This window comes from Spinacia oleracea, chromosome 6 (genome assembly GCF_020520425.1).
Source record: "Spinacia oleracea cultivar Varoflay chromosome 6, BTI_SOV_V1, whole genome shotgun sequence".
In the NCBI taxonomy this organism is placed as follows: Eukaryota; Viridiplantae; Streptophyta; class Magnoliopsida; order Caryophyllales; family Amaranthaceae; genus Spinacia; species Spinacia oleracea.
Genome location: NC_079492.1, coordinates 136,317,004 through 136,336,102, shown reverse-complemented (window position 1 = coordinate 136,336,102; position 19,099 = coordinate 136,317,004). Strand labels below are relative to the sequence as shown.

Sequence of the window (19,099 nt, the reverse complement as noted above, 5' to 3'; positions counted from 1 at the left end):
AACTTCCAGAATTTTCTATTAATTTTGGGCCAATATTTTTTTGGGCTTTCACATGATCCATTTAAAACAATATCTTTATCTAGAGTTGGACATGTAGATTTTTGGTTGGATAAGTATGCACGCAGTTCAACATACATACGATCTAAAACGACGATGTTTTGATCCTTCAGAGCTAATCTCACCTTCCTTCTTAGCGCCAAATGTTTCCTATTTTATTCCCTTTTTCTCTCTGCTTGTTGATCACGCTTTTAATCAATTCAAAAACTATTCTCTCTCCTCTTCTTTTTCGCCGTCACGCAGAGTTTCTCCTTCGATTTCGTTGATTGAAATCTCAGTCATGGCTTCCTCTATTTTTACGTTATGCTCTGATTTTACTAGTAAAGCTTCCATTGATGTTATACTTGCTAAAATTAATGCTGATCATTCTTCAATACTCTCTACGTTGATGAAGGAATGTGAGTAGATTCAATTTTTTGCTTAGTTTTACTTTTGATTTTGTTATTTGCGATTCTGATTCAATTATTTTTTTGAAAAAAAAAATCTACTTTCGATAATGTTATTTGTGATTCTGATTCAATTATTTTAAAAAATAATTCTTAGTTTTGATTCTTTTTACGTTAATATTTTGAGGGAATGTGAGTTTTGATTCCATTAGTTTTGATGATTTAGAACATATCTCACTCATATTCTGAACATGCTTTTCGTTATTTAATTATGTTAACATTTTTGATGTTGTGATGAAGTTATTATTACAAACATGTAGTTTATTTTCAGATTATGAACATGCAATGTTACTATCTGAATATCGTACACTTATAATTGAACATCATGTTTTACCTTTGTTTTTAACAGTGTCCAAAGAAGTAGTAGTGGTTGAAGAAGCATCTGAATCGGAATTAATGTTAAAAGAAGTTAGGAGTGATGATGAAGGTTATGAAATATATAATGACTATGCATTTAGGAAGGGTTTTCGTATTCCGAAGGGATTAATTTGGACTAGCCGTAGAACTGGTTTGTGGAGTATGCGTAGATTTGTTTTCTCCAATGTTGGTTTTAAATATGTTAAGAAGGAAACATCAAGGAAGTATGAGAGGTCTGAATTGCGTACATGTTGTACTGGTTTTGTTCAGTTTTTATTATCAAGGACGGTGTTTGAATGTGGTCAGACATAACATGACGCACTATCATCTTATGATTCTAGCTGACAAGAGATACTTGATTAGGTGTCAAAGAGACATTACAGAGGAGCAGGTGAAGTATCTTAGTGCAATAAAATCTAGTGGTTGCAGGGTGTCTGATCTGCTTCGTGCAATGAGAAAAGAGGTTGGAGGATCTCCTAATCTAGGGTTTATTAGTGATGATGCATACAATGCTTTGGCTGCTTAAAAGGCAATGAAGCTTGATGGTAAAGACTGTAATCAGTTAATTAGGTACTTTGCTCAAAGACAAGCTTATGAGAGTGATTTTATTACGAATTTTAGTTAGATGAACATGGATCTCTAATTAGTTTCTTTTGGAGGATGGAAGGATGAAAAGGGATTATGAATATTTTGGTAATTTATAGGTGTTTGATACGACATACTGGACAAATAGGTATGAAATGATTTGTGCACCATTTGTTGGAACGAATCATCATTGCAATAATGTTGTTTTTGGTTTGGGGTTTATGGTCAATGAGAGTATTCCTTCTTTTATTTGGTTGTTTGAGCGTTCAATGGGTGGTGGAAAACCCAAAGCTATAATGACGGATCATGCTCCTGCAGTTGCTGATGCTATTAGGGATGTGTTCACCGGGGCTAGGCATCGTTTGTGTACGTGGCATCTTGGAGAGAATTCAAAGAGAATATTGCACCCCGTAGAGCTATGAAAGGTTTTACTGAGAAGTTGAACATGGTTTTTTAAACTTGAACATGAAACTTGAGAAATTGAACAACGCAAAAAAGTTGAATGTATATAAGACTTGAGAAACTGAAAAACACAAGTGAACATGATCCTTTACATGTTGAACATGAGACTCAAGAAGTTAAACATGATGACCGTAACAAACCAGAATTCAACAACAATAAAAAAAACACAATACCAACAACATTATATTGTGATGATTAAGATGTAACGTCTTCAAAGATACCCAAATATTACCTTCCAGGCGACAACATTATATTGTGATGATTAAGATGTAACGTCTTTTTACTTTTAGCATGCTTTATTACATTTTTCATAATTAATGTCCTAGCAGCATGCATATCGTCGTTATTGTATTACCTACAAGATTATATGATTAGCATGATTATGTCATTTAGAACAACCAGTATTGTTAGTGCAACAGAATAATTTTGATACCTTTCATTTGTAACATTTTCTTCATGAGTAATAGCCGTTTGAGCAGGAGCAATAATTTTTTCAGCCGGAGCAATAACTTTTTCTACCTCTTTACTACTTGTCCCACCACATTTGAATTTGATATTTAACTTTTTATGCTTCTTTGATTGAGGATTCCTAGGTTTTGAGTAGTAATTAGTACACACTAAACATTTTGTATTAAATAAATAATAATAGATATAGCAAGAACATTTTACAATAATGTGTGATCTATTGTTGTGGCTCCTATACCTTTCGCTAGGAACAATTATAGGCACAAATTTTACTCCTTCAAGACCACCTTTTAAAATAAATTACATCTTCTGTAGAGGTACCTCCCTAAAGTAAGTATATTACCATTTGAATATTTGATTTGATAATATGAACACTACAATTATAGAACTGAACATAAACATTAACTTACTCATCAACATCTTCATTATATGATGCATTTATGTCTTTCAGAAGATATGTTAGAATCAAGCACTTTGAAAGTTGTTGTAGGCTCTCGTTCCTTTCTCTAATTTTTTCCATTAGCATCGCTAATGGAACCTCCTCTTCTTCTTCTTCTTCTTCTTCTTCTTCGACGATCCTGAGGCTGCAAAAATAACTGTTAGCTTTACAACTACCACATAAATTTAAACGTTAAATTTCACTCACGTTTCAAAAGATGAGTCACTTGTTGTTAGTGATTTCACTGAATTCAACAGTTTCATATTTATGCAAAAACAAATTAAATCAAAAAATTATCTGATCAGCAATTCAATTTGAACATGATCAATTATGTACAGAACAACTAGAAATGTTTTTGAATAATATAATTTGAACATCTTTTAGGTAATTTTGAATATGATCAATTTTCAACTAAATCCACATACAACTTCAGAATCACTCAAATAAAATGATTTTGATATTTAAATTCACACAAAATCAAGAACATATGTACCCCCTCACAACAAATCAAGTTAGAAAGTGACGCTTCAGATCTCTTAGTAACGGATAATGAACACCTGAAATATGAACATTTTTACTCAAATAATTTAAACATGACAATATTTAGACATCGACACTTCAGATCTCATAGTAACGGATAATGAACATCTTCTTATAAAACATGAACATGATCAATTTTTGCATAAACTACTTCTAAATTCACATCCAACTTCTAAATCAAGAAAAAAACTATTTGAACATTTAAATTCACTTACAATACAACACTAGTAGCACTCGATTCCACTCGACTCTTCGAGTTTCTGTCAAAAATTTAATCACCAAATTATTTCTAGTAAATGCGAAAAAATTATGTACATTATAAATAAAAATGATGAGATTATACTTACTTTTGCTTGCTTCCTCTTTTGAATGTAACTTTAGATCTACTGAGCTTCAATTCTTCACGCACGTCCATTTCTAGGGTTCCGAAATTGAACAAATCGCCTTTCGGCTTCTGTTTTTCACTAAATTTCGATTTTGAACTGCAATTAAAGGTTTTATAGAGTAAAATCGGCGTTGATGTGAGAGTGGGCGGTTTGATGAGAGAGTGTGGCGGTTTGATGAGAGAGAAAATGGCGAGCTATGTCCTAAATGACGCCAGATAGTACTCCGTAGTTTTTATACATGTGGGTTATTCCCTGTGTATTTTAAAAAGAGGTACACTTTCCTTAAACTGACGTATTTTAAAAAGAGATACACTTTCCTTTTTTGACATGTCTTGGTCCTCATTTCCAATTATATTAATATTTCTCTATTTCTTGTGGTCCACACACTTAATCACATCATCTTTTTACTATCATAAATAATTCATCCACTACCCCACTTTCATATTATTTTAATAAATTCAACTCACTTTCTTAAAAATACGTGCCGATCAAAGTGTATCTCTTTTTAAAATACGGATGGAGTATAATGATCATATGTTGCACGCGTGGTTTGTTTATGTTGAAACGCGGTCGTTTCATCTAGTATGCATGCATAGATGCGTAGATATCTATTCAATATATTAATAATTAGAGTTGGACATGATCAGGCTAGCATACGTGTATTTGGGCATTGCTCGGCAAGATCCAAAAGGCATATTGTCGGGCCGATGGGTGAGGGTATTAGTGTACTCCCTCCATATTTCATTAAAGGATACACATATTATAAACAACCGTATTTTTATTAAAGGAAAAATTTTCTTTTGTTGGCATGTTATTGTCCCCACTTCCAATTATATTAATATTTATCTCTTTGTTGTGGTCTCACACTTACTCACATAGTCACATCATCTTTTTGCTACAATAAAAAATTCAACCACTATACCACTTTCATCTTATTTTAATAAATTAAATTCACTCTCATAAAACTATTTGCCGGTCAAAGTGTATCTGTAACACCCCAACAATTCCCGTTTTCTAAAATAACCCTTTTATTAATATAACTATAGAGAATTATCGAAGTATTATCGCCCGTGTGAAAACGTAATGGCTTATTCAGAATTTTGCAGCGGAAAACATAAAACTAACTTTTAGGTTTATAAATAATCGATTACATATTAAGTTCAAAAACCAATTAACGAAAATAAGGAATCACGAATAGTACGACAAATTTCAAGTCCAAATTAACAAATTAAATCACTTAATTAAACAAATATAACTACAAGCTCTCTAATCCCGATCCCAATGATGCATCATCTTCAAACCTGTAGATGGGCAACGCTTATTGATCCTTAGAGACTGCTCACCAAAAATGGGTCATCACAGGATCAATAAGGCATAGCCATGATCAACACACACAAACAAAGCACGTAATCAGCAAAGCTGAGTACTACATACTAAAACAATAATAATCCTAACATGATACTATTAAACGATCAATCCTAACATGACACTAATGAACATAAATAAGGGCAGAAAAAGCATGATAATCTGACGACCATACTTAACTAGACTAGGCTAGACTGGACTAGACTTTTATAACAATAATATTATTTTAATTGAAATAGGCAATGGACCGAGTTTTCTAGCTAGACGAGGTACGGGCGCGACTCCGTAACCTCAGTGACCTGCGATATCGAGGAACGTTTGACTGAAAATAGGACGCGGTGATCAATCCGGTCCGAATGAAAGGCCATGGGCTACCACCATGAACCCCAACTCCTGTTTGTCCGTCACTTTAGACGTGCACAGTCTAAAGCTATTGCTACTCAGTTTCACTTTACATGATTTACAAATTGACACCCTGTTATGACTCAACAATCACATAAGGCATGCAACTCACATTTATTTATAACTGTTTTTATCTTGGAATTGAGTAAGTGATCACAAGGCATCAAACAAGACTCATTCCAATTAACTCCAATCTTTTCTTTAATACTGATCAACCCCTGAATATGGGTATAAGGTTTCAACTTACTAAATAAGGTCCTCCGCCCTCATAAAGTAGTGAAAAGCTAAAAGGGAACAACAATTAACTGATCTGAATTATATACTAAATAATCTAGTGTTCCCAATCAAACATGTTTGCATCAATCTTCCATACTAACATGTTATAATCCTCCAAATGCAATAAAAGTTTAATATGTTCATCCAACAGTATCAAACATGCCATTTCAACCTGACTAAGTTCATCAACAACATTAACATAACCAAGTTCATCAACAATTCAACATGGTTTCAACAATTAGCACACATTCCAAGCACACAGGTATGTACGTACCTTGTGTAAACAAACTGATAGACCACTTTAACACTTACAAAAGTCGCCTAAAGAGAATTCTCCGCCTAAACAACCAACAAGTAATCTCAATCAATTTCTAATCATTGGCAACCATAATAAAGCATTCTAAATGCATCATAAACATATTTAGAACTTTCCCCAATATCAAAACTTAAACATTTGCTTTCCTAGCATCATAGTTATTGAACTAGTGATTGAAATTCGTTGAAAACTTTTTGCAAACATCGTACTTTAAATTTTCAGCAATATAAATTCATTTAAAAGCTTCACCAAGGTCAATCTACGTTCCCAGTATCCCAAAACAACCAATTCAATAATCCATACTCAACCTACCATGATTAATAATTATAAAAACCTTGAATTTCATACTTTAAACAATCAAAAAACAATATTTCAATGTAATTAGATAATCTGAAAATTAATAACTTTATTATAAAATTCATATAATCTTAAATTTATAATTTAAATCACAAAACCCATAACTTTAATTCAAGAAAACATAATTCAAATTAATAAATCATGATAAAGCCCTAACTTAATTTTAATTACTCAAAACTAAAAATTAATTCGTTTTTAATCTCAACATCAAATCTGAAAATCATATTCACCATAAAAATTATAAATTTTATTTAAGAACATAATCTAAATTACAAATTTTAATTTAAAATAATTAGTTACTTAGGGTTTAAGAAAGTAACCAATTCAATAAGGAGGATAGAGGGTTGACCGGCGGACGGTGGTGGCTCGCGACAAGGGCTGGGCACGGTGGTTGCGTGCGGTGGCTGCTGTGCGAACCGGGGTTGCGTGCGTGGTGCTGCGCGAACGGGGTTGCTGCGAAAACGCAAGGATTAAGGGAAGCTCGAAAACAAACAGAGGGGAAGGGGAGAATCGAAAGAGGATGAGGAGAGGACAGGGCTTACCGGCGGGAGCGGTGGTGGTCCGGTGGCTGGGCAACAGCGAGGGCGACGGCGTGGAGGAGAGGAAGGAGAGATGGCTGAGTTGTGCGTGAATTGAAGAATGAGGGCTTCTCTTTTTTTTCTTCTTCTTTTGGTTTCACGTAAGAGTAGAGGAGAGAAAGGAGTATTTGTTGGGTTTATTGGTTTGGGCTATGCCCAATTGGGCTAGGAGTAGGAATTTAGGTGAATCCAAATATTTAGTACTTGTTTTCTAATTTCAATAGAACGTGGTTTCGTAATTCGAAATCGTTTTAACGTACAATTCGAAAATACATTTTGATTTCGTAAATCATTAAAAGTATTCCAAATGAAATAAAATAATTATATTTTAATTACATATTCATTTCTAAAATCTGCAAATTATATTTAAATATATTAATATACGTTAAAATATATAAACAAAATGTATAAAATTACGGGGGATTACAGTATCCTTTAATAAAATACGGAGGGAGTATTACACTCGTACTTTTACGTCTTTGCAAAAAAGCATGAGTCGACAAGACTGCCGAAAATTATATCCGGAACTAAAATTTATTTATTAATCTGTATTATGATTAGATTCTTGAATTATTCTTGCGTAGACCTGGTTCACAACAATATTAGTCTGGACCCAAAATCAATAATTTTCTCTAGCACCATTTTTACATACGTATGGACTTTTATTGTTCATATAATGACTATAATAAGTTAAACACCAAAATTCTTAGATATTTTGTATCATAGTAACGGAGTAACCCTATGTTTTTTAAAGTTAATTATGACCTACAAATCTACAATCACATTATTCCAACACAACATTTATCAGTGACACCAATTTTTATATATATATGTTTTCTTAATAATCTTAACTAATAACACATGTCAAAATAAAATAGGAACAAGTTGTTGACCCTTTTTTAGACATGGTCCACAATAAATTTAGTGTGGATCAAGTCATTTAAAAATTGATGTGAATGTTTTATGAAATGATTATCCAAGCTAATTTTTTTTTTGATGCCAAGCTAATGTTTTATGAAATGATTATCCAAGCTAATTAGAAATGTTTTGATTTAAGTTGAACCCAAAAATACCATATTCAATGACTAACCCGATCTGATATTGAGCCGCTCCTATTTGATTCAAAGCCGTGACTCAAACCAAATCCGACGCAACCCAACGATTTGTAAACCAAATCAAACCGAAATCGGAAAGTAGGATTGAACCAAACAGTCCAGTTTGATCCCGATATAAATGACCAACAAAACAATTGGTTCTTGATTCAATGATTCTACTTTAAGTAATATATACATAAAGAAATTAAGTTGTGGTTTTTGAAAGATAAAATATGTTAAACATGGGCGCATATCAATAAGTCTACTTTTAAGCAATAATAAATCGATTAATTTATAATTTTTGAAAAATAAAAGTACATTAAACAATACAGATGCACACAATGACACAAGTAAGCAAAATCACGCAAAGCCTCAAAAGTTTTTGGGCTTCAAGCTAGATAAACACTCAAGAAGTGGGAAAAATTCTACAAGAAAAGGTGGGCATGTGTATGTTTTGCTCAATTTATTTTATTTTCACATATAAGCTCAGATAAAACAAGCTTAGAAAAACTATGGACTCTTATATTTATAACTTGATTTTAGCCCGTATGATACACGGATTTTATTAAATTGTTAAGTTAAAATAAAAAAATTATCCAATTTTATATATTAGATTATATTAATTTTTTATTTTGGATTGTATTTCCTTTTAGATTTATTTTTTAATTATGAGAGTGCTTGATTTTGGATGAAATTGCATATCCGTAATATTAATAATTAATTAATAAAAACATCTACGTGGCACTCGACTTTTTTTAATTCAAAATTAATTTTGAATATTTTTCATTGGCCGAAACCATTATATTTCCTACGTGGCGCTCTAATGTTGGATTTATGTTTGATTTTGGATTGAATTTTATTTTAGATTAGTGTTTGATTTTATTTTTCATTGGTCGAAACCATTAGTAATCCTACGTAACGCTCTAATAATTCAGCAAATATCCTCATATATATATATATATATATATATATATATATATATATATATATATATATATATATATATATATATATATATTAATTAGATTAGATTCACAACTAAAATAAATTTAGGTCAGTGTATGAGATGAAAAATGGTACTATTGTATATTTGAATACTTGGACTGCATCAAGTGATTAAACTTTCTATTACATCATCACAGTTTAAAAAAAACCCGCCAAATCACAAATTAACACTCTCTTATACGGAGACGACTTTTACATGATTTGCGATGATTCATGTTGCATACAACACGCCGTCGTATATGAGAATTTCATCTTAATATTGAGAAAGGCCACTGAAAGGGGCCACTAATTTAACAATCTTCCAGATGAAAATTAAACTAACAACTAAATTTAACAATCTTCCAAATTGGTAGATTTAATTAAATTGGAAAATCAAATAAGTTTACAATAATAAAAATAAAAATCAAAGCTTAGATTGTGGGCGACCAGCAGTAGTATCAACAACATGGCAGAAAAATCTAGCAGGAGGGATTGAAAGATGATTGTCAAGGATGGCACCTAGACTTTTTATCAAGTTTTTCTTCACTACTTTGTTAATTCCACCCATTGATATTAACTGTGCAAATGCTGCTGGCTCCTTTGTTCCTGTAAATGATATTGGAACTGATCCTTTCACCACCACCATTACCAACTGCAAATTAAAATTAAAATTAAAAAATAACAAGTATTTGTCAGTCGATATGATCAAATATTTTCAATCGTTTTTGTTTAACTTGTACTTGGTCTGACCAATTATAATCCATCAAGCCATTTTTTGGCGTTAGGAATAAAGTTGATTTTTTGGGAGAATAAATTAATACTCCGTATGATTTTGGTGTTAGGAATAAAGTTGACTTTTTAGGGTCATTGTCTCCGTTTGGGTCGTTGTAGATAGTTAATAAAACGACAATATGATGCCAATTGGTACATCTTACTGATAAAAAAAGGGAAGGGACCATATAGCTTAGAGACATTGAAAACAACTAAAGTGGCTTGGCTAAATTGTACTCCCTCCGTCTTATATTTACAGTCCCGTTTGATCAAGAATACGAGTTTTAAGAAAAATAGAATATAATACGTAGAAAAATAGAATAAAGTACAAATGATGATTGAGTTGGATGAAAGAGTAGAATAAAGTATATTGTAAAGATAATATAGTACATAAAAAAGTGGAATATAGTACAAGAGTGAGGTTTTTAATGCATTTTTAATTAATAAAGTACTCCGTGAGAAGATGGAGACCTAAATAGCCAAAATTAGAAACAAAACTATAATTTTGAAACGCCCGATTTGAAAAACATGACTGTAATTTTAGGACAGAGGGACGAAAGAAAACCCAACATTAGTTTTGAGTAGTTAGGAATGATAATAGGCCAAATTCATACTCTTTATCATTTAAAACAAAAAAGCGATGTGGGGGGCACAATTATACTCTACGGAGTATTAACTTAAGGTATTGGATGTTGTTCTAAATTTATCTCTTCTGTTTTCCCTCACACTCTGTGACTCTCAAAGCTAGCCAAGAATAGTGGTGTTAATTCAGCCAAAAATGGGCCCCACATAGCCAAATGGCCACAATATTAACAATCATGGGTTCAAAGAAAAAGGTCATGGTGGTTTCCGATCAAGTAAGCAACAGTGATGATTGTTGAATAATGAGTAGAGCTGTAGAGGTGTAAGGCTGTAAGCATGGTACGTGATACAGTCTCAGATTCTTAGTGCTCTAGTGGAGAATAAAGTGCACCCAACCACTTTCATTTACTAACAACCAAACACTCCATATAGATTCACATATGTCCCGTTACAACGTACTTACGTGTTACCAAAATAGTGAAATACGTAACATAACTCAAATATAAATCAGGATTAAGTTATTTCGTGTATTTTGAAGAGATACAAGGATGATAAACTCATAAGATGGAAATCTACTAAGCTTGTATCGTTGTATGTACGTAGTAGCATGTAGCAAAACTAGAGTCGCATCAAAAATATGTAGCAAAACTAGTTATGATTAGCTTGTACTCGGTCACGTTTGGGATGGACTTGGATAAGGTTCAGCGAGGTTCATCAATTTTATTCCAAGAAATTATCAAGTCCAGGACTTTATGATTAAATTGTGCATAGTCCATGCGTGTTAAAAAATATGTACGACAACTCATAATAAAATCCATCTTTCATAAATTTGGCTTATTTTTACATTTGAAATAAGAGAAATAATGATGTAGAGAATCATATGTATGATGGATGGAAACTGGATAAGCAATGGGGTTATATTGAGTGGGAATACAATTGACTCCTAACCCAACACCCACCCAAGTGATCCGACCCCTAGCTATATGGTAACCACTCGTTTGCTCTCAACTTAAAACAAACGATATGGACGTTATAAAGAGTAGGGTTATACTTTCTGGTAATTGAGACTATACATTTATGGATCACCTTTTTATACACAGAGATATATGTGTCAATGAAATATCGGCCAAGTGGTAAAAAAATGAATGTATGCACATGTATGATAAGTCACACATTTAAATCTTCTTTTCTCTCATTTATAATTTGTGATTTATAATAGTCTCCTGGATCATTCAAACGCACTAGAAAAATATAGACCTCAATCACATATTACTTCACCTTAAAAAAATCATTGTGTCAAATTAAATTATACAATTACCTCAAAAAAAAAAAAAGTTAAATTATACTAACTATACTAATCAAATTTAAATTTAATACTCGGTATAGTGTTAATATGACTAAATATCATATTAACATACATAGTACTCCATGTAGCATTGATATTCTACGGTGACTACTATAGTAAAAATATACAGAGTATTCTACGGTGCAATATCACCTACGAAGTAACTGCACGGTCTCGTATTAATTATCATAAAAAGACGGTAACATTTATTTGAATAACTACGTATATTCCCTAGAAAGTTTAGGCATGTGATCAATAATCAGTGAAACAGTTTTATGTACTCCCTCTGTTTCTTTTTGTTACGTTTGGACTTTTACACATTTATTAACGTATGATAAAGATTCTTTTTATTTTTTATTCAAAAAATAAACGCAAATAAAATCTCAATCCACTAATCATTACAACAACCAATAAGATTGTTTTATTTATCTAAATGAACCAACAATAGAAAAGCACAAAGATTGCTACCTTAACATACTTGGAAAATTGTAAAGAAAATTAATGAGTTGAAAAAATTGGACCAATTAAAATTAAAAGTTGGCACAAAAAATGATAGTATAATAAGTTTATAAATGGAAAGATTCTCCCACGTAACAAACATTATGAAACACCCTAAAAGGAATACGTAACAAACAAAAAGAAACGGAGGGAGTACCTTATAGCCTTACTACTTCTTCTGTTCTTATTTACATGACACATTGGATTTTGGACACTATTAACACAAACTCATTTGACTTACTTTTTGTAATTTATACTTAAGAAAAATCATAATTGTGTGAGGTTTTATTCGATTCGTCTCAATAAATATTTTTTAAATATCAACTTTTTATAAGTTTTTCTTAGCCATAATTAAAAATAATAATATTTGAAATTGTGCATTGGCAAACGTGCCTAAATAATTGTGTCATTTAAAAAAAAAATTAGAGAAATCTCTATATTAAATTAAATAGACATTCAATTTTAATAGTACTCCACATGTGACAACTCTTTGCTTTGAAGTTGGACTTACCCAACCATTACACAATATATAAATAGGAATCGATTGTAAATCGACCTCCATGGATACACGACCAACTTCTATGACTCTATCACTTAATTTGAGACACGCATTGCACACTCCTTATACACATGCATGTGCCGAATGAATTTGTTTTCTAATAGTTTGTTCATGGGCGTATGGCACAGACTTTTTATAATTAAGTTAGGTTCACAACTTTACATATGTACTTGACTTGTTCAATACCAAGTACTACTCTTAATTCTTAAATGAGAAAGCTCACCAACCTCTTAGAAGATACTCCGTGGCGTAACTACTAGACTTGTTCAATACCAAGTACACATGTTATTGTAAGTTGCAACTTAAATGACCCTTTACGAAATTTTAACTACTTGCCCAAATATACAAATCAACCCCTAATCGAAAATGACTTAAATAATTAAATACATTTTTCGAAACCTGGGTAATTTTTGGTTGAACATAAGAGCATGTACATTGGGGCTCTTGGAGTGACTCTCCAAGTAACTCTCTAAGTAGCTCTCCAACATGAACTATCTCCAGCAAGAACTATCTCTTGGCCAATATTGGGGCTCTTGAGTGGTTCTTGAGGGGCTCTTGGGTAACTCTTTATGGAGAGCTATTTCAAGGTAGCTCTTGCCCAAGAGCCCTTCAAGAGTTGATTCTTGTTGAAAAGTGGGGAGTAACTTTGAAAATTGGATAGTAACTTTGGTAAAAAAAACACAATTAATTGTGGACCACCAAATGTACATGCTCTAAGAGTTGGATCCTACTATTTGTACACCTAGTGTACATGTACAAGACATCTTATACACCTTGCTTTTTTATTGGTTGAAATAACATATTTAATATCTTTCATTCTCATTTTTTAGTGGGTTTGATGATATGTCAATAAATTAATGGTGGTGTACATGTAGCATTTTTCATAAGAGTACGAGTATTTCATAAAAGTCATACGTGTAAAAACCTTGTGAATTGTGTGATTTAACTTCTAGGAAATGCGGAGTACAAAAAGTTGTACACTACACATTTCCCATCAACTTCTAGCAAAATTCTGTTACACGTATTATTTTCTCAACCAAACAACTAATCACATGACACAACACACAAGCGTAAGTTGTGAATCTGTGATTCAACTGATTTTTGCCGTTTCACAATAGCCACACGGCCCGAACGTATGGCAAACTATTAACATTTTTAATACCATCATCGATTTTATGTATATCGCAGTCTGATCTAAAAATATTTGTCAATTATTAAGCAGCAATATTATTCTAATAGAAATTCATGTTGTTGTACTTGTACCAAACATAATAAAAAAGACTAGTACGACATTCGCTTTTTCTATTAGGAAAGAAAACCAGAATACTGAAGAAAAAAAAAAAAAAAACTCCGACTGAAATGATCATATCAAAGTATTGAAATATCGGGCATGAATCAGAAAGAAAAGTAAAACCGTAAAAAAGTACTTACATGTTGAGGGCGGCCGATAATGGTAGCAACCGCAGCACTGGCTTCGGAGAAGACGGGCTCAATATCGAGTCCGTCCAAGTTGACGTTTGTAGTGATATACAGTGCTGGCATTTTAACGCAATCCAATCCGATCGATCTTCTATTTTTTTTTTTTTTTTTTTTTTTTTTTTCTCAGCTCTTATTCGTGTTTCTGGTTTTTCTCTCTCCTCGATTTTGAGTGTTTGTAAATGGATGGGTGAATGAATGAAGAGGAGTGTGTGTTTGTGATATTTAAATAGTACTGGGATTAATATTAAGTTACAATGGAGTGGGAAAACTTAATGTTGATTGAGTCGTTTAAACGGCGGTAATAAGTCGGTAAGTCGGATTCATATTTAGATGATAGCGTGAAAGAAAGTGATGGCCTGCCTTCTATTTATGTTTATTTTGATTCGTCTTTTATCCAATCATTATCGTCTTATCAATGCCATGTAATCCATTAAATAGGAGATATCGTGGCAGCTCACCAAAGAGAAGATCAAGGAAAATTAAGTTAACCCATGTGAAATATATCATAATTCGTAGAAATAGTGATCAGAAGGTCTTACGTGTACATGGTGTATACTAAATTTATTGAACATCCGATCATTTTTACCCAATTTTTTTAATCTAAAACATTATATCAATAAAAAAATAAAGAAATTTAAATGTATTGGAAGTTCACTTTTACAGTTAGATAATGCCTTGAATCGGTCAAACCTTTTACTGCAACGCCCCAGAAGCGGTTAATACAGCTTGTTATCTGATCAATCGTGGACCTCACATAAGTATACATCTCAAAACCCCTATTGAGGTGTGGTCTGGTAAGCCTGCTGATTACTCTAGTTTAAGAGCTTTTGGTTGTTCTGTTTATTATCATGTAAATGAGGGTAAATTAGAGCCACGAGTTAAAAAGGGAGTATTTGTAGGCTATGGGGATGGGGTTAAAGGGTATAGAATCTGGTCCCCATTTGAAAAGAGGGTTATACTAAGTAGAAATGTAGTCTTTGATGAAAATTCTATGTTTAACCCTATTGTGAAGTCTATTGTTGTGTCAGAAAGTGATAGTGTTGAGAAACAGGCGGAGCAGCAAGTCACTCTAGATGAGAGTGAACCACAAGATGAAGGTCAACAACCACAGTCAGAATCAGAACCATCAGTTAATTTCTTCATTACCAGTAGCGATTCAGCACAGTTTGGCTCTTGATCGATCAAAGAGAGCTAATTATGGGATGCCTCCCAAGAGATATGTTTTTGAAGATAAGAGGTGGATCCTGACTCTGATGAGCCATCCACCTACAAAGAAGGAGTTACATGTACTGAGTCTACCCAATGGCTTGCTGGAATTGGAGATGAGATGGAGTCACCTCATAAGAATCAGACTTGTTAATTAACCAAGAGACCTCGAGAAAAAAAGATCGTCACTTGTAAATGGGTCTACAAGAAAAAGGAAGAAGAAACATCTGTTGAGGGTATCAAGTATAAAGCTCGAGTAGTAGCTAGAGCGTTCACTCGGAGAGAGGGAGTAGACTACAATGAGATTTTTTCACAAGTGGTCAGACACACTTCCATCAGGGTGCTACTAGCAATAGTTGCACATCAGGATCTGGAGCTTCAACAACTAGATGTGAAGACGGCTTTTCTGCATGGAGAGTTGGAAGAGGAGATATAAATGACTCGGCAAGATGGTTTTCAGGTTCCTGGTAAGGAAGATTATGTTTGCAAGTTGAAGAAGTCCTTGTATGGACTAAAGCAGTCTCCGAGCAATGGTATAAGAGATTCGACAGCTATATGATAGAGATTGGCTACACCAGGAGTCCGTATGATTGTTGTGTTTAATATAGCAAGGCAGCAAATAGTTCCTTGATTTATCTGGTCATGTATGTAGATGATATGTTGTTAGCTGCAGAGAACAAGTCTGATGTTCAGAAGTTGAAGGATCCCCTTAGTGCTGAGTTTGAGATGAGAAATTTGGGTGCGGCTCGAAAAATTCTGGGGATGGAGATTTATAGGGATAGAAGCAAAAAGAAGCTCTTCTTATCACAGAAGGGATATATTCAGAAGATTTTGTCAAAATTTGGCATGTCTACAGCAAAGCCCATAGATACTCCTAGTGCTGCAAATGCACATATGTCGGTTGCTTTTGCACCTAAGTCTGTTGAGGAGAAGGAGTACATGTCTCGTGTTCCCTATGCTAGTGCAGTAGGAAGCTTGATGTATGCAATGGTCTGCACTAAACCTGATTTGGCACAGTCTGTTAGTGTTGTTAGTAGGTTTATGGGAGAACCTGGAAAGGACCATTGGCAAGCTGTGAAGAGGATTTTTCGGTACCTAAAAGGTACACCTGATGTTGGTCTCATTTATGGAGGTGATACAGAGTGTTTGGTGACAGGGTATTCAGACTCTGATTATGCTGGAGATGTTGACAGTATAAGATCTATGACTGGTTATGCTTTCACTCTTGGTGGTTTAGTTGTCAGTTGGAAAGCTACTTTGCAACCTACGGTGACTTTGTCTACTACAGAAGCAGAGTACATGGCATTGACAGAAGCAGCAAAAGAGGGAATATGGTTGAAAGGGTTGGCAAGTGATTTGGGTCTACATCATGATCAGGCTATAGTGTACTGTAACAGTCTCAGTGCAATCTGTTTAGCTAAGGATCAAGTACATCATGAGAGGACTAAGCACATCGATGTAAGGTATAATTTTCTGAGAAGTGAGAAGAGAATTAAGGTGAACAAAGTGGGTACTGCTGATAACCCAGCCGATATGTTCACCAAGCCGGTTCCACATAGCAAGTTTCAACACGGTTTGAACTTGCTAAATGTTAGGAGTTGTTGATTGCCCTTTTGAGGGCAAAATCTGAGGCAAAGGAGTTTCTGGTACATCTGGCATTATAATGGTGCATCTGGTACATCTGTTATTTGTGAGAGGATTCAAGTCAAGGTGGAGATTTGTTAGATAATGCCTTGAATCGGTCAAGCCCCTTACTGCAACGCCCCAACACGGGTATCTGTTTTGGGCCTATTTTCTGGGTTTTTCCGCATCTGTCTAGAGAGTACTATATAAATTCTTTAGGTCATAACCTAGCAGTATTCTGTAATCTGTAATCCTCAAGATCAATAAAACTTTCCTCTCCTCTGCCTGTGGACGTAGCTAACACATTGTTGGTGAACCACGTTAAATTCTCTGCGTTCTTTATTACGTTATTTATTCTTTCTTTGTATCCGTTATAACATTTACCATGTATAATATTTGTTGTAAATCACCAAGAAGAATTTGTGATATTGGACTGCCATGTCTTTTATATTTTAGGGTCCCTGTAAAATGCGTATTATACCCTTGCTATCAGGCTAAATAACACCCCCAAAAAATCATCTATTTCTAGAAGAAGATAATTTCACAACAAAAATATAAAAAATTTCATTTATTTAAGCAACTAAATAATTTGGGTATTATCTTTGTTTTATAAAATTGCAATATTAATGAAATATATCACACAAGCATCGCGTGCATAAACTCTAATACTTCTTCCGTTCCGTAAATATCGCACCATTTGTTTTTTACACGATTCACACTACGACTTTTACCAAAATTTGTGATTCGTACGTAAGAAAATTTTAGTCATGTGTGACCAATGTTAGATTCTTATCGAATATATGTTTTCTAAATATTAAATTTTTATAATTTCTACTTGCACGCAATTTGAGATATTAAGAGTCAAAGTTACGGTTAGAGAGGTAAAAATCAACTATGATGCGATATTTCCGGAACGTATGAAGTAAGATGGTTGAAAAAAGCCCCTCAGCACACTCCATAATCGGTATTGACAACAGACCTAGTTTAGATCAGGTTAGAAAAAATAAAGTCAGACCAGATCATCAAAGAATATAAATTCATATAAGATCTGGAGAAGTAAGGTGAATTTAATTAGTTGAACCTCAATTACGTACGGAGCATATAATTTCGTTAAAGATAATGAAGCAAACATTTCCTCTTGTTTCTTGTCATCGCGGATAACCGGATTTCGTTTTAAAGTTACGAAGCAACTATTTTTCGTCAAAATAATAAAATTTACCGTATAATCACGCTAAAAATTCCGATAATAATAATGTTGCAGTGAACGAGTTAAAAAAAATGATGCTCTCACATGGCGATTCCTATCACATACTTTTAAGTTTTAACATTAGCTCAAATGACCCTCCCCTTTAATGGGTCGTGATGGTTATGATCATTTAATTTCATCCTACGTACTACTATAAATAGTAATAGTCAATACGTCTAAACACAAATCTACAATGAATGAGAGTTTGATCATATATATATATACAAGTTCAATAGAGTTCTTTTTCAATCCATAAAACCAGAGGTGGGTAGGTGGAAAATTTAATAGGGAGTAGTGAATTTTTAGTTTCATCCCCTAAATTTTAAATATATCTAAATTAGGGGTGTAAATTCTCAATCCGACCCAGTGAACCCATTGGGTTTGTCCGACCGTTTAGAATCCGAACCGTTTATAACCCGCGAGCTAAGATCCGAAATCCGGCCCGGTCCGATTATATGTAATCCCCCGTAAATTTATAGATTTTATTAATATATTTTAACGTATAGTTATTTATATTTTAATAGAATTTACGAATTTTAATAATAAATATATAATTAACGTATATTTATTTAAGTTAATTACATTTTAAATTTTTAACAATTTATGAAATCAAAATAATTTTAGAACTTTACATTGAAACAATTCGTTTTACGAAAACACGTTCGATTGAATTTAATCCTA

At 33.2% G+C, this 19,099-nt stretch overlaps 2 protein-coding genes across 2 annotated transcripts; one reads left to right on the top strand and one right to left on the bottom strand.

Annotated features, from left to right (window-relative positions):
• Positions 1-93: 93 nt before the first annotated feature.
• On the top strand, positions 94-1,930 carry LOC130463061 (uncharacterized). Its single transcript, XM_056832084.1, has 2 exons — positions 94-455; positions 853-1,930. Exons 1-2 carry the CDS (start codon positions 116-118, stop codon positions 1,170-1,172), a joined length of 660 nt encoding a protein of 219 aa, XP_056688062.1. The 5' UTR covers positions 94-115; the 3' UTR covers positions 1,173-1,930.
• A 7,257-nt stretch (positions 1,931-9,187) lies between these two features.
• Positions 9,188-14,701, bottom strand: LOC110794754 (uncharacterized). The gene is made up of 2 exons (XM_021999707.2): positions 14,296-14,701; positions 9,188-9,761 (listed from the first exon to the last, which is right to left on the bottom strand). Exons 1-2 carry the CDS (start codon positions 14,404-14,406, stop codon positions 9,534-9,536), a joined length of 339 nt encoding a protein of 112 aa, XP_021855399.1. The 5' UTR covers positions 14,407-14,701; the 3' UTR covers positions 9,188-9,533.
• Positions 14,702-19,099: the final 4,398 nt, after the last annotated feature.